The 15,296-nt window shown below is 46.8% G+C and overlaps 1 protein-coding gene across 1 annotated transcript in view; it reads right to left on the bottom strand.

Annotated features, from left to right (window-relative positions):
• Positions 1-5,904: 5,904 nt before the first annotated feature.
• The window catches only part of LOC149342499 (roundabout homolog 3-like), an 84,781-nt gene continuing 75,389 nt past the window's right edge, over positions 5,905-15,296 (bottom strand). Inside the window, exons 9-12 of the mRNA XM_089546807.1 lie at positions 10,373-10,681; positions 8,061-8,204; positions 6,953-7,073; positions 5,905-5,991 (exon numbers count right to left, since the gene is read on the bottom strand). Coding sequence (XP_089402933.1) covers positions 7,063-7,073; positions 8,061-8,204; positions 10,373-10,681 — 464 coding nt within the window. The 3' untranslated portion in view covers positions 5,905-5,991; positions 6,953-7,062. The remainder of the gene's footprint in view (positions 5,992-6,952; positions 7,074-8,060; positions 8,205-10,372; positions 10,682-15,296) is intronic.

Here is a 15,296-nt window from a genome sequence, read left to right as displayed (position 1 = left end):
ACACTTGCACAAGACAAAGTAATCTAAGGGACCAGATTATGCTTCCTTTCGCGGCGTTCAGAGTACTGGTTGCCGGTTTAGTACTAGGAGCGATTCCAGGAGAAATCGGATTACCTAGTTTCTTTATTTTGCTGTAATTACTTCGCAATCACAGCAGCTTATTTTGCTTCGCTGTTCAAAACACTGATGTGATGTAATTGCATGCACAAACTTAGCAACTGTGTTTTAATCATATTTGTTTTTCTACATAATTCATTCATACTATCTTCGGGTGGACTTTTTCCTGACTTCAAAGCAAACGTGACTGCAATCACCAACTGAGATTATGTACACAGAACCTGGAAAACGTAGACGCAGTGGCGTATTTTCATATTCACTAGCTTGTTGCAAAACTTGCTGGATAGAGATTATTTAGTGTTTCCAGCAACATTCTTGTCATAGTACACAAGAAAAAGAAATCAAGGCCAGTAGCTTGCAGCGTTCTGCGTGAGGTTCTCTTGCTTCTTGGAATAAAAACACGGTTTTAGCAATGAGTAATTACTTATTTATTACAAAATGTGAAGTTGTACTGAATTTATGCATTTATTCTTTCAAGCAACGTTTGCAATGTAGTCAGAAGAAGGGTTTTAACTCTTAGATTAAACTGAGAGCTTAACCTCTCAGCATTTCACTCCTCATTGAGAACTTAAACAGCTCCACAAAGTTAGAGCAGAAATTTTTTCTAGAATCTTGCAGCAAAAAAAGTGGAAAAATTAGGAACCTAACAGCATAAATCACCAATGGTGTCACCAACCACATGTCTCCTCTAAAATCCATGGAGGACGCTTGAATACGCCGGTTCTCGTCCAATCATGGAGGACGCCAGCCTCTTCAGGTGAGTCGTGTCTTCAGAAGGAAGTGCGCCAAAAAGAATGCCTTCCACTAGACATTTGCGTACCACACACACACCAGAAGAAGCAGATTTGCATACTGAGTTATTTAATGCATGCTCATGACGTAGTACATAATTTTTTTTAAAGAGTCTTTCATCATTACAGTGCAGTATATAGGGGCACTTAGTGGATCACATCAGACGGCTCTTGACCGGTCACCCACCTCGAATGGCAGCTGTGAAGTTTTCAAACTTGTGGATGTTCTCTTCGCGAAGTCGGGTGCATCAAAATTATGCAGCTCGTCGGCGGCAACCTTTATTTTGCAGACACCCTCCCGGCTCGTTACGCGCCAGGGACAAAATGGTGCTCCAGCACAAAAACGAGAATTAGAAAATGGCTGAGGCTTAACTTGGTTAAGCCTGGAGAATGCGAAGCATCATCGTGTCGCGTAATTTGGAGGCGCACAACCACAGCGACGGCGCGAGGTGGGCCCCCGTTTCTCCACTGCCGTGACGTCATCGTGTCACGTGGTGCGGCATCATCGTGTCACGTGACTTGGAGGCGAACAACCACAGCGACGGCGCGAGGTGGGCCCCCGTTTCTCCACTGTCGTGACGTCATCGTGTCACGTGGTGTTACGTCATGTATCACGTGATTTGGAGACGCACAACCACAGCGACGGCGCGAGGTGGGCCCCCGTTTCTCCACTGTCGTGACGTCATCGTGTCACGTGGTGTGACGTCATGTATCACGTGATTTGGAGGCGCACAACCACAGCGACGGCGCGAGGTGGGCCCCCGTTTCTCTACTGTCGTGACGTCATCGTGTCACGTGGTGTGACGTCATGTATCACGTGATTTGGAGGCGCATAACCACGGTGAAGGGCTGAAGTGGTAGCTAAAGTAGTATGCTTCGCATAAAAGAAAAGCACGTTGGGTAAACCTCAACAGGTGGCATGTTGTCCGAGCACCGAGGCTGCCATCCTCGTTAGCCGTTCTGCAAACACTGTCACACGGACTAAGTACACTGCACTCTTGCTTATACTGGGGCCACGTCATTCTTGCATCTGTAAAGAATCGACACGGATCCCTTGGCTCCCTTGGCCGCATTCTCAGCAGTGGACCAAGCGCAGTTGCGGAGGTGCTTGGAGCTCATCATAGGCACTTCGGCTGACCTGCGCACAGCACGTGAGAAAGAAGAGAGAAGGGACAGGTCAGCTAAATGATAGCACTGGCTAAACCTCTGCTCCTGAGGGAACACATTTTCTAGGAGCATATGGCTCTAAAGTGCAGTAAGAATGGCATCGAGTCACGGGACGTTCTAAAGCACAAGGCGTTAGTGAAATTCGTTGCAAAATGAACACCGCAACTTTTGTGCAGGTTAATTAAAATCTGAGCATACAAAAGTGCAGTCCACATTACTTGCTTAGCTGCTGATTAAATATCTTCAGATATCACTAACTGTAGCAATGGGACACCGCATCTAACTCGGAAAAAATAGACAGCTGGAAACAATATAAAATGCTGTCTATTACAACTTGATGCGAATTTGAGTCTTCCATTTTCTCTTGCCTACTCTTCTCTTACCCAACTAAGTGAATTACAAGGACATTAAAAAAATTGGCAGTGGTTTAGCTCTGGTTAAACCTAGAGGATCGCATCGGTTATTCTCTTCAAGTTTTGCGTCCACGTGGCCGTACCACTGTTTTTGCCAAATCATTTTTTTCTCGTGCAGCAGCTGACTGGAACGGCCTTCTCCATAATATTGCTGCCATAACATGTTCATCATCATTTTCAAGCACTGTTGATTCCTGCATTTTGTAAACCCCACCCCTTATGTAACACCCTGGAAAAGGGTCTTTAAGGAAAATAAAGTGAAGTGAAGTGAAAGCAACGAGGAGAGAGAGAGAGAGGCGATGGAGAGCGCGCGGCAGCGGTGGCGGCCCCGGCACGCTAGCTATGCGCCGCTACTGCGCATGCGCAACTGGCGAGCGTGGCGGCGGCACCTCTGAATCACCCGCGCAGCGACGGCGGCGGCGCGCCAGCTGTGGGCCGTGTGACGTCACTGCTCCTCGCGCATGCGCAGTATGGTCTTTCCTCGGCTCCGCGAAATGGTTCGGCGACTCGCGTAGTGTTGCTTTCGGAACAAAACATTAAGCGAAGCTAGACAAATTTTTTATGAGGCAGTAATGTAAGAGCAAAATATTCACATCGCCACGTGATGTTAACAACTTCATGGACAATGAATGAGCAGACTGAGGTGGCGTGGAAGTCACTCTTTACTTAGCTGACGCGCCCACAGAGAACTGAACGTCATGGCGACAGCGATAGCAGCAAACGTGCTAGGTGCTCGTCGATGAACGGAATCACTGCTGCTCTCTGACGCGCTCTATTTAAAGCTGACAGCGAATTTTAAAGTTAAATCACAAAGGACAACCATCATCTCGAACCATGCAGAAACAGTTGCATGCGGCTGCTATCACTCGAGACAAGTATGGTCGCGTCTGGCATCACAAACAAAACAATGAAGCCGCGCGCTGGCAGCTTGTATGAATGAACAAACGAACATTATAAGCCTTCACAGCAATAGGAGCACCACGCTGGAAGCATGGAACGTGCTTGGAAGCATGGAACGTGTAGCCATCCGCTGCAGACCATAAGTAATTTTTAAAGACAAATAAAACTACGTTAAAAAGCCCTAAAATACAAAGATATTTATAGTTTTTTTTCGTGCAGAAGGTATCACAGCTATACAAGCTATACACTTGATTGAAAAATCTCTGCCTCTCCCGTAAACGAGAGTAGAGTAAGCATGAAATGTTTACGGGCCTAATGTCATCTCGGTGGACACCCGAACCGCACCGTACAGGAAGGGAGGAACGCCACCACCCGTTCAGCGCGATGCCTTGCCATTTGAACGCAAGGTTTTTTGAGGAAAGGAAATGGCGCAGTAATTCTCTGCCATCTCGGTGGACACCCGAACCGCACCGTAAAGGAAGGGAGGAACGCCACCACCCGTTCGGCGCGATGCCTTGCCCTTTGAACGCAGCGCTTCTCCTCCGGATCACGTATGACAACGAAGTGTAACGTGGCATTTATGTGCTTTGTGCACGCATTATTAGAAATCGGAAATTATAATTCCGTGCATTAGCAAACCCACAGCTCCACTGATATCTTGATAAACATTGAGAAGGCACTGGCAGCAGTTATTTTTTGTCTCGTTTGGAGACCAACCGGCGCTTGCATGCCGGTCGCGTAGGAGGGCTTAGAGAGTCTCGTTAAATCTCGTTAAGTCTCGTACGGTGCCCGGATGTTCTCGTTTCAGTGCCCGGATGACTGGAATTCAGTGCCCGGATGACTGGAATTCAGTGCCCGGATGACTGGATTTCAGTGCCCGGATGACTGGATTTCAGTGCCCGGATGACTGGATTTCCGGATGACTGGATTTCAGTGCCCGGATGAGTGGATTTCAGTGCCCGGATGAGTGGATTTCAGTACCCGGATGATGGCTCTCGGTCTCGGCGTGACGTCACCACACTGCCGACAACGGGGGCTAAAAGCATTTCATGCTTAAAAGTGTTCTTGCTTTAACTCAACCCGGTGTTTCGATTGCCGCCCACAGCGGGAAGTGATATTTTTTCCTTGATCACATTCGCATTAACCAACGATGACGGCCATTTATGATTTTATCGATGCCATATGTCGACATTTCAGTCAGCTGTGCTCCTATTCATGCTTACTGCAGTTTAAAGGTACCATATTAATAGCACCATCTTAATAGCAAAAAAATGCAAACCTCCAGAGAGAAGTTCCGCAGATATATTGATTGTTATGGTGAAATCTTACAATATACGAAGAAATTGCGTTCATCAACTAGTTCCCGTTGAACAAATTGGAGGGGACACATAAGGTCCGCCTTAAGCATATGACGCGACAGCGTCATATGTTAATGTTCATATATGAGAAATTGGTCTCTCTCGACTTGGTTTCACAGTCAAAGGCGCGATGATTTTGAAACGACAACATGAGTTAATTAAACAAAATACTGAAAAATAAACTTGTCCGGGCCCGAACCCAAGCCATCAGGTTGTTGGAACACTCATGTAACACGTCAAAACAGCCAGTGAAAGCGACACCGTGGATCCGCATTCGCGAGGCGCAGACCCAATCGGTGTCACCACGTGGTCTCCAGCTGTGCGAATCTTCTGGCCAGTTCACAGCGTTCAAACATTTTTAAGAGCAGTTGCGTGACTGCTATTCATAACTGGGAAATCGCGTCTGTATTCTCAATTTTGTTCGTGTTACAATTGTCAGCAGATACATGAATTTCGGCGAGAACCAGTCCTTTCGAGTGGATTGGGAGGGCTGTAGGGTCAGACCTTCGGGCCAAGTTGTCATCGTTCGGGTAGTCGAGTCAGGACGTCGGACTGAGGAGCTGGGTAGTGGATTATGTGTCCAGCAGTATTGCTCCCGAGTGGCCGAGAGTGAGACACCAGAGTGGCTAATAGTGTGGCAGTATTTTCGTGTAAATGTAGCTAAATCGTTCATGCACCATTTTGCTCAACCTGTTGCAATCACAGGATGATTTCACAAAGACGAAGTCTCTGCTTCAGCTAAAATGTTTTTTGCTAGCCCGAATATTTCGTTATGAAGGGGTTCGACTCTACAAATCGCAGCAGAGAGTACATTGCTAAGTTCACTTGTACAATAACTGGTGGTGTTAAGTTGCGAAATTCCCGAATGCTTGAGGTTTCCACCGATCATTTTTGCGACAAAACAAGTTCGCATGTTTATCAGTAGATACCCATTAAATGAAACAGTCTGGCTCTGTCTAGATAAGGTGTTGTCAAAAGAGAATTACCTTTTACAGTGCGGTGATAAGTTTTAGAGATATTGAGCGGCCAAGAACGCAAGGTGTTATATTGCAGATTTGCTACTCAGCTAGCGTGCACCTCTCAGAAAGGCATCTAAGACCATTGTGACAATGAACTGGACGAATTGAAGTTGATTGACTCACCTGGTAAAAATCCAGGAACAACGATGAATATGATGATGGAAATGAAGAAAGCGTTGCAAAAATGGGCGAACCTCGCCCTTTCACAGAGAAATGTCAAGTGAGCCTGCAAGATATACAAAATAATGCAAGTAGAAAAATACAGTTTGAAATGCATGACCTGTATTAATAGAGAGCAAAATTGTCACTTACGCCTGTACTTATTCTACTGTGCAATTAAAAACCTGTCTGCATATTAGTAATGCACAAATTGTACCGTGAGGTGAGATCGTTTTTTAGTCAAGAGAACGTTTATAAGAAATTAGCTGCGGTTCAACTACTGCTGAACCTGGTTAAAGAGAGGAAGCTATGGCGTATCGGGCAACTATACCCGGCTTGGCGTCGGTAACGTGAGTGTGTTCCGGACACTGGATAGGCAGCGCACCCAACCCTACCACCCTGGCAGGTGGCAGTTAATGACTGATCGCGAGAGTTTGCTCACCCATTGAACGTTGCGGCCCATTGCTGCAGTGTCACGTGTTTGCCACAACGTTTTCAGCGCTAACACAGGCAGCCCACATCTCTCTCTCTCACCACCCCACGTACCTCAAAACGCGATTCAGGCGTTCACTGACCCAGGGAGGCAGTTATGCGCACTTTCTTAAAATCATTGGAGTCTAAAACGTTGTAAACGCCAACGCCAATGAACGACGACGGCCTATGGCTTCAGCGCCGCGTTTCTGCCGCAACGTTTATGTCAATGCCTACGCATGTAGCGCGCATCTGTCACTTCCGCCATGCAGCTTAAAGCACGGCTGGGGTCTCCATTGTTGCAAGGGGGCAGTTATGCGCCTTTGCTTTCGAAGCTCCCTCTCCATTGGTTTCGTAGCTTAAAGCGCGACTAAGGTGTCCAGTATCCCAGGGGCCAGTTACGCGCCTTTCCTTTGCTTTCGAAGCTCAAGGTCATTTGAAGGTGAAAATTGGGTACACCACGAAACTGGCTTTACCTAGCGTAGTGAAGCTATGGCTTGAAAACTCCTGCCCTCTCTCAAACTAATATACGGAAAAATAAACTGCACCAAACCCACCTGCTGCTGACATCGGATTGTTTCCCAAAATGCCAACAGTCTGGTTATTCATGCGAGTAGAGCCAACGATGATATTCTTAGCACAGGTTGGTATAATCACGAAGTCACAGTCATCGACTACCTGCAAACAAGAAAAATACAAAATTGCGCCAATGTAAACAAAACGGATGGCCATTGAACCTTGATATGATCAACCTTAGTGTAACAAATTTAATGTTTCTTTCTTTTCATTCTTCTGCCTTGAATCCTCTGATAAATCTTTTCCCGAGTCTGGTCTGATGGATAAACCGCTTAATAAAAAAATTAGCCAGTCAGTTATATTTTTTTCCTGATTTTAGCGAACTATTTATCTGTTAAGACTCCATTCTATAAAGCATTTGTACACAATACAGCCACATCAGCAACCCTTAAACAAATTAGAAAAAAAAAGAAACAGCAGAGTGACTTATGCAAATTCTATCAGTTATCAGCAGGAATGCAGCGAGAAAACCACATTCTTGCATTGTGTGCTCATTTGGCACTGTGCCAGTGGCCCCTTTGCGCACTTTTGTACGTGTCTGTGGAAATCAAACTGCAAAAAAAGTCTGAGTGAGCTTCTGTGAGCTGGAACGAAGAGTTGAGTCCGACATTTGTTCAATATTCTAGCGCAGGCTGATGCATTAGAAGAAAGGAAAAAAATATGATACTTATATATGCTGCGATACAAACAGGCTTATAGATACCTTACAAGGGTCCATCACAGCTAAGCTACATGTGCTTTTAGTTCTATGTAGCTTAGAACGTAACTGAAGAGTGCTTACAATTGTCACAGGAATGACACTTTCTACATTCATCAGCACAAAATGCAGCATCAAATTATTTCTTTTATCTCCTCTGGTGAGTAATAAGTAGTATACAGCTGCAGTGTTGGTGCATGCGTTAGTTGTTCATCAAGACATGTGCCGGCAACAGTTCAGTGTGAAAAGTATGAATGGTTTGTCTTTCATGAAGTGTTGAAAACACCAGGATTGGCGTTTGTGTTTTGCTAACGTTCTCTTCTTCCCACCCCCGATAGCTCTGTTCGAACCTTTTGGAGACAGCGAAAAGTGACCCACAGTTCATTACTCACCTTTGGTGTATTTAAAGCACTGCTTCGTGTTTAGGCAGTGTTTTATCAGGCCGAGCAGAAACGTGAGGAACAGGGCGACCATGCACACAGCGATCAGGATGACACCGATAGAGGTGCTCTGCTCGCAGCCGCTCGCTTTGTACCCTGCGAACATGACGGAGGAAGAACAATAATTACAAAGCATCGGTATTCAGAAGTGCGTCCAAGCGTGAAACACTTTCAAGAGTATTAGCTTTCACTGACTGCCATCAGCAACGCTGCATAGTTATTGCTGTAATTCTTGTATCAAAGCATGGCTGCAAGGCTGGAACACTATGTTCGCACTTCAGCCCATTTCATGTACTTTGACCGCCAGAATGAGTTCCTTTGGGCTCAGTTCTGGTACTGCTGACATCATGGTCCAACGGGTGGGTCCTTCGCCTCATTAAAGTTGAGGGTTCGATTTCCAGCTCGAACAGCGTGGAATTGTTTACTTCGCTTTATTGCCAGATGACCGAAGATGACTGGGAAGGAGAAGGGTGGTGCAGCTATCACTCTCTCTTTCTCTCATTGGCTCTTTTTATGGTTTGGTTTATGGTCTATGGGGGTTTTAACGTCCCAAAGCGACTCTGGCTATGAGGGAAGCCGTAGTGATGGGCTCCAGAAATTTCGACCACCTGGGGTCCTTTAGCATGCACTGACCTTGCAGAGTACATGGGCCTCTAGAATTTCGCCTCCATCGAAATTCGACTGCCGCGGCCGGGATTGAAGCCGTGTCTTTCGGGTCAGCAGCCGAGTGCGGTAACTATTTATACACCGCGGCGGCATTATTAGATGCTGCCGCGCCGGAGGCGCCGACTACCGCTCATATATTTGCTTAAATAGAAAAAGCACTGGTACCACTGCCCCTAAATTTTCCTAAATACGCAGCAGGGAACTCAAGCACTACGCTGTAGTTTCCAGATTGCACATTGAATTGCATCAGTGAATAACTCTGATATCATAAAATTAAACCAATCACAGACGCAAAATAAGTACACGCTGCGGTGTGCCTTCGATCTCGGACAAGAGATTGTCTTCACTGAACTGTAATCTATTGTGGGGTGAAGCGCACATCCAAGATTTTTTAAAGCACAACCAGACAGGAGCCGCGAAAGAAAAGACTGTGTTATAAGCTCTAATCACAACACAAACGTACGAAAGATATCAGTCAGACTATTCGCACGAAAAATATCCATCTACAGCAAGCCTATTAGTGCGTAATTACGATGACCGTTCATGTGCCATTAACTCAACAGCGGGCCCTGGCTACGAAATGTAGACAATGGTACCAGTTGCGAGTCAGCGTATGTGGAGTCTTCGTTCTTTCGTGCCTCGTGTTGATTTATAAATTTGCACCAACTAGTCCCAATTTCTGCTATACTAGTGATATAGAAGTCCAGAAGTGCTATACGTAATAAATATTGCCACGAACCCAGTGAACGGCGACGACGCGGACGATGTTGTGTGTGCTTGGCGCGTGCTCGTTGGCCAAATCCATCGCGGTGTTCTGTGCTTAGTGTTCCTTGTGTGCCTAGCCCTTGTGCTTTGTGTTGGGTGTTTCTTCGCGCTGCTACCGCCTTCTGCCCCGTAACAATTTTGTTGTTTTAGTTTTCTTCCGTACAAGAAGTCTGTAGCACACAAGCTAGAAGGTTGTCATCATAAACACACAGTCCTGAAACTGTTAGTCGGGGAGAACATTTCCCTACTAATTGCGCGTTGGTAGGAGTCACTAAAAACGGATCTTTTCGATAGCCTGAGCTAATACGATATGTCGTGAGATCGGCGCTGAAATCAATAACACGAAGAGCGACTTGAAACATCGATCACTCGCACGGTCCTATTGATGCAGATTACAGCGGTCCCAAAATCATTTTTTATTTCTCTTTCTTCTATGCCTTGTGAGATCGCTGTCCTGCGATCAGTACATTAGCACGTTTGTAGTGCTGATGCTTTAGACGTTTTATTATTCGTGGTATTTTGAGCTAAGGCTGGGCGTACTCATGAGGCCCAGTTCGTCACATATTATCTATTACATTGACAAGCTACGGAACGCATGACCCGCTGTTCTTTATTATCCATCGTTTCCTTCTCTGTTTTGTTGCTATTGCGTACACGAAAAATCTCAAACATAGATTTGCGGCCTGTCAGCGCCAGAGTTGCAAGAAGAAAATATGCTACGCTTCAGTTGACGAGCCGAGTGCTGCGCTTCATCACGCGTTGACATGTATAATTCCGCGGGCAGAAAAAGAAGCTTGACGAGCTAGGCATAGCAGAGAAAGCAGGACGCCTACCCTGCCCCGTGATGCCGTCCCAGTATCTGTCGGCTGCCTCAGCGCGCAGCACGACTGGCTGCGAGCGGCCCATTCGGTTCATGGCGTACAGCACGAGCAAGTAGGTGAGGCCGGCGGGCACGCCCTGCACCCAGAAGGACGGCCGGTCGGCGGTCAGGTTGGCCAGCAGCCGGCGGCAGGAGGAGTCGTGCACCTCCAGGCCGTACATCTCGAGCATGCCGCTGCCCCTGGGGTCTTCGCTGCACTCGGCCAGGAAGGCGTCCTCCGTCTGGTTGCTGAGCGAGCAGTTGTACGGCGGCCTGGGCGGACCTGCGTACCCCACAAAGGATAAGGTGACCGGCGCGTACACGCCCGTGCACACCCGATATAGCCGAGCATACGTGTACGCCCGCAGATGATTACCGGCTGGCTAAGGTATCCGGCTTTGACCGGAACGATAAGAATAAGAGCCTTTCAGGCTACAATGGCGTCATCTGCCGGTGAACAGTCCTGTTTGAATAAATGAGTATTGACGATAACCCGCGGGCTTTGTCTGGAGCTCTTGCGATCGATTCACATACGTAGTTTTGTGGTCTAGCAATGGCTCTGTTGCAGGGCTCTGTTGCATGGGTAGTTGCATGAAGTACGCAACTCTTTTGACGTCTGAGAGCCTGAGAAAAAAGAAATATTCACGGAGATTAACGCGATTGATGCGTAGGGAATGCGTTAGCACGTGGGCTCAATTGTTGTGAGCGCTTTATATTGAAGAACTGTATTCCTTCACACAAGTGACATGTGAAGCCCTTTGTTGCCCTAATGCGATGGTTCAAATCTCCCACTATTCTGTGTGACTTCCTCCATGCTATTCAGATGGCGCTCGTGGCTCAAATCTACCGCCGCGCCATGTGACTTGATTCATGCTGGTCACATGGGGCCTCTCTGCCCCTTTCTTGTGGGGTCCGAGTGGCCGCGTGCTTTTGCCTTCGGAAGCGGATGGATGCTGATGAGGACGACGACTGTCAAAGCACGGTGCGAGAGGCACAAATGCGAGTTCGTGATGACAACGCCATCAAAAGCACAGGGTGATAGGCTAGCAGTGTAACACGACGGGCGAAAGACTGGGTGATCTAAGACGCGATTATGTTTGGGTTTTTCTCTTCCCGGCAGTTTTGACTTGTAATTAATGAAAAAACTGCCACAATGGCAGAGTGGCTTAAAGCGCAGCGGCCAGCGGAGCAGACGTGTTTCTATTTCAATTCTGATCTTATTGTATTTCACTCACTGCTGATTCTGTCTGCCATTTTCATTTTAGCGGAGCCATTTTTACTCCGGCGTCTCCCTGCTCTTCCGTACAAGTAGAGAGAGAGAGAGAGGGTGGAGAAAGCAGGAGAGAGAGAGGAGGATGGTTGGCAGGTGTTAGGTGTGACAGCCGGTCTGATGGGGCTCGTGAGACCAAAATTGCTCTTCCCGATTTCTTCCTGTACACCATCTACCACCTCTCACGGTTGGCAGGGGGAAGCTTCAAATCAAGAAACCTGGTCTGGTGACGTCACTTCCTGCCAACCAATAGGTTTGGTTTGGTTTTATGGGGTTTAACGTCCCAAAGCGACTAAGGCTATGAGAGACGCCGTAGTGGAGGGCTCCGGAAATTTCGACCGCCTGGGGTTCTTTAACGTGGCCAACCAATATCAGACAGGAAGTGACGTTGCCAGACCAGCCAACCAATAGGAATTCGCTGGTCTGGCAACGTCACTTCCTGTCTGATATTTTCACGTCGCTCCAGCCAATCAGATTTCTCCGCTCTGGTTGCTTCACTGCCCGCCAGCCAATCCGGTTGCTTGCCAGTGCGACGTCGCCGGTCGTCGGGTTCTAGCCACAACGAGGCTTCTGCCTATTTACGCCGCCGCGGTGGCTCAGTGTTTATGGTGCTCGGCTGCTGACCCGAAAGACGCGGGTTCGATCCCGGCCACGGCGGCTGAATTTCTTTGGAGGAGAAATTCTAGAGGCCCGCGTACTGTGCGATGTCAGTGCACGTTAAAAAAACCCAGGTGGACGAAATTTCCGGAGCCCTTCACTGCGGCGTCCCTTATGGTCTGAGTCGCTTTGGGACGCTAAACCCCATACACCAAACCACCGCTTCTGCCTATTTACGGCGGTCTGGAACCAACATGTCGCCCTCAAGTTTACTGACTCAATACTGCGCAATGCTGCGGAGAAAGCAGAAGCCAGAAAACTCAGGCGCCGCAGTCTTCTACAGTACGCGCAGCCCACTATATCCCTTGGCATTAGGACGGCTGACGAAGTGAAACTTCTTGGGTGCTCTAAAAGGACGGAAAAGAGGCCAAGAAGGAAGCATCCTAAGTCGTAAAAAAGCGATAAGACCGCTTTTCCTTGCCGGTAATGGACTGGCAGTAATCTAGGGCAAGAGGCTCAAGGCCGCTCCTAAAACAAATGCAAGCCACAGAGTGTCCAGTTTCCGCAGCAACAGAAATACGCTAGCCACTCACTTTTGTGTATCAACAGTTTGGAGAGTGAGTAAAAGAGTCCAAGTATGATCGAGTAAACTCCGCTCTAAGAAACACACAAGTTAACTTTTGAGCTTCTCGTTCTCACTCTTCTGACGCAAATCTTAAAAGAACCAGAAGGAAAAGAAGGCGAAGCCGCCAAAAAAATGAAGTAGAAAAAGAATAAAAAAAGCCAACGAAAAAAAAAAAGAGGAAGGAGACAGCTGTAAGTGAAACTGAGGTCACTTGTGATGGACTACGTATTATGCGCAATGCAAAAAACAAGGAAAAGTGAGTGAAGTGGGGATAAAATTTGTTAGCGCAACTTTTTTTTTGCATTATGGCGCACCAGTAATTGGCTGAAGGCTTAATTCGCTGTTTGTCGGAAGCAAAGAGGAGGCTTCAGTTAAGCAGGGCACAAAACTTAAAGTATGAGTGAATAAAGATGAACAAACTACAGGTATTGTTATCCTAGTGATCACAAGCCTGCATGACACCACACGTGGATGAATAGTGCTACAGACATGTTTTCTGCCTTTACTGTTTCTTTTCTACAAAGGACTTCCTTGTTTTCCACTTCCGCCTATAAATGGCACCCATAAGAAATACCAGCATAATATATAAATGATAATAAAGTAAACAAAGAAAAGAAAACAATCATGTGCAGAACTCACAAGCCAGTTCACGGTTAAATTGACCGATCGTATCTCTATCAGCAAAACCCTCATTCGGTTTTTATCAGGTGGAATAAGATACACATAATATTTTAACCCTTCCCTCGCCTGCCTCCCTTTACATGAGAGAGAGAGAGAAAGGGATAGGAAAACGAAAATTCAGACAGACAACGTATAGAAACATGACGCACAAACAACACAAAACAAATAAAAAAGCTGAATAAACTTTGTCAACTCCGATTACGGGAACGTTTCATCCTTGATGAATCGCCGCAGTTCGCGAACCGCTTCGTAATTTTCAGCCAGTCATCAGACACGGCACGGATAATTGATGGCTTCCCAGGATGCGCCGCCTCTGTGGAACGATCGCGTATTGCACGCAGTCTGGTTCATGGGATGATGAAGGGTGGCTTTTTCAAGCGCGCATTTAACGGCGCTTCTTCCATCGCCAGTTTCCAATTGCCAAGAAATAATCGCCAGTTTCCAATTGCCAAATTTGCCGAATATTTGTTTATTCGGCGGAGATCCTTTCACGGCAAAAAAAAAAAAAAAGCCAGAAAAGTGAGCAAGCTTCTACATGGAACTTAAGGTCAGAGAGGAGAAAGACAAATAATGGTTTTACGATGAGATCGAAAGACTAAATGGGAGAGAAGTATGAAGGAGCATGAAAAAAAATCAGGGGGCACTTTGACTCTCTAAAGTGCTGCAAGGCGAAAGCCTTTCCTGGCGCACTGTTTGGCATTGACTGCGAGAATGTTACCCACGGACGCCTTACGCCCTCTGTCGGAGCGGACGACAATTTTTTGTTAGTTGTCTTTAGCTCCAAAAGAGGGCGTCAGGCATCTTTGGGTGACCTCATTACTGCGAATCCGCATACTCTGACCTCATAACCATTTCGACCAACCGAAAAGCGTGACACCTCTGCTGACAACCTTCTGTCGACAACGATGAGGCAATAAAGGCTTTCGCCTTAATAGAGGAGGGGGAGAGAGGGTGGGGGTGGCGGACGCAAATGAGGAAACTAGCAGCCACAGATGGCGCAGTTGTGAAAAGGAAGCTACGAAGGACTACATGGTTGGAGTCATATACTGCAGCAAGTTCGAGAATGCGACCAGACATGAGCAATTAAAGAAAGGAAACAGTTTTCTGCCTATCCTTTCTTCAGGCCTTAGCGCGGGGTACCTGTTATACCGGGTGCTTCACCTAAAAGGTTCTCCGATTTCTAAAATAGACTTATAAGTTAGAAGAGCGCTTTTTTCGACATAGCATTGCCAGTGGTGTAGCGAATCAGAATACAGCTAAGACGTGCTAACTAGTAGGCTGGTTAACTAATATGGAGTAAACATTTTAACCCGATTTACTGAGAGGCATATAGCCCACCGTAAGTAATATAGATCAGTTTTTAAAATTTCGAAAGGGCACTTACACTCAGCGCTGTGGCTCAACAAATTTTGGCTATACATCGCGCCAAAATTACAGTGCTTTCGAGAAGCTCGCTGGCACAGCAACCCCTCAAGTACAAGTAACTCGTCAAAATAGCCAGAATTTGTTGGGCCACAGCGCCAAGGGTAACTGTGTTAATCTAAAAACTGATACGGTTACTACTTGAGGTTGGCTGCACACCTCTCAATCAATAACGAGACTGACAGAAATAGTTAAAAGGGTAACTGCTCAATATTAGTTAACCAGCCTGCTAGTTTGTACGTCTTAGCTGTATTCTGATGCCCAATACCGCTGATAATGCTAAGCGAAAAAGAGCGGTCTTCT

Source organism: Amblyomma mixtum, chromosome 5 (assembly GCF_055824585.1).
Source record: "Amblyomma mixtum isolate Tamu chromosome 5, ASM5582458v1, whole genome shotgun sequence".
Classification (NCBI taxonomy): Eukaryota; Metazoa; Arthropoda; class Arachnida; order Ixodida; family Ixodidae; genus Amblyomma; species Amblyomma mixtum.
This window is presented reverse-complemented; position numbering and strand designations above follow the sequence as displayed.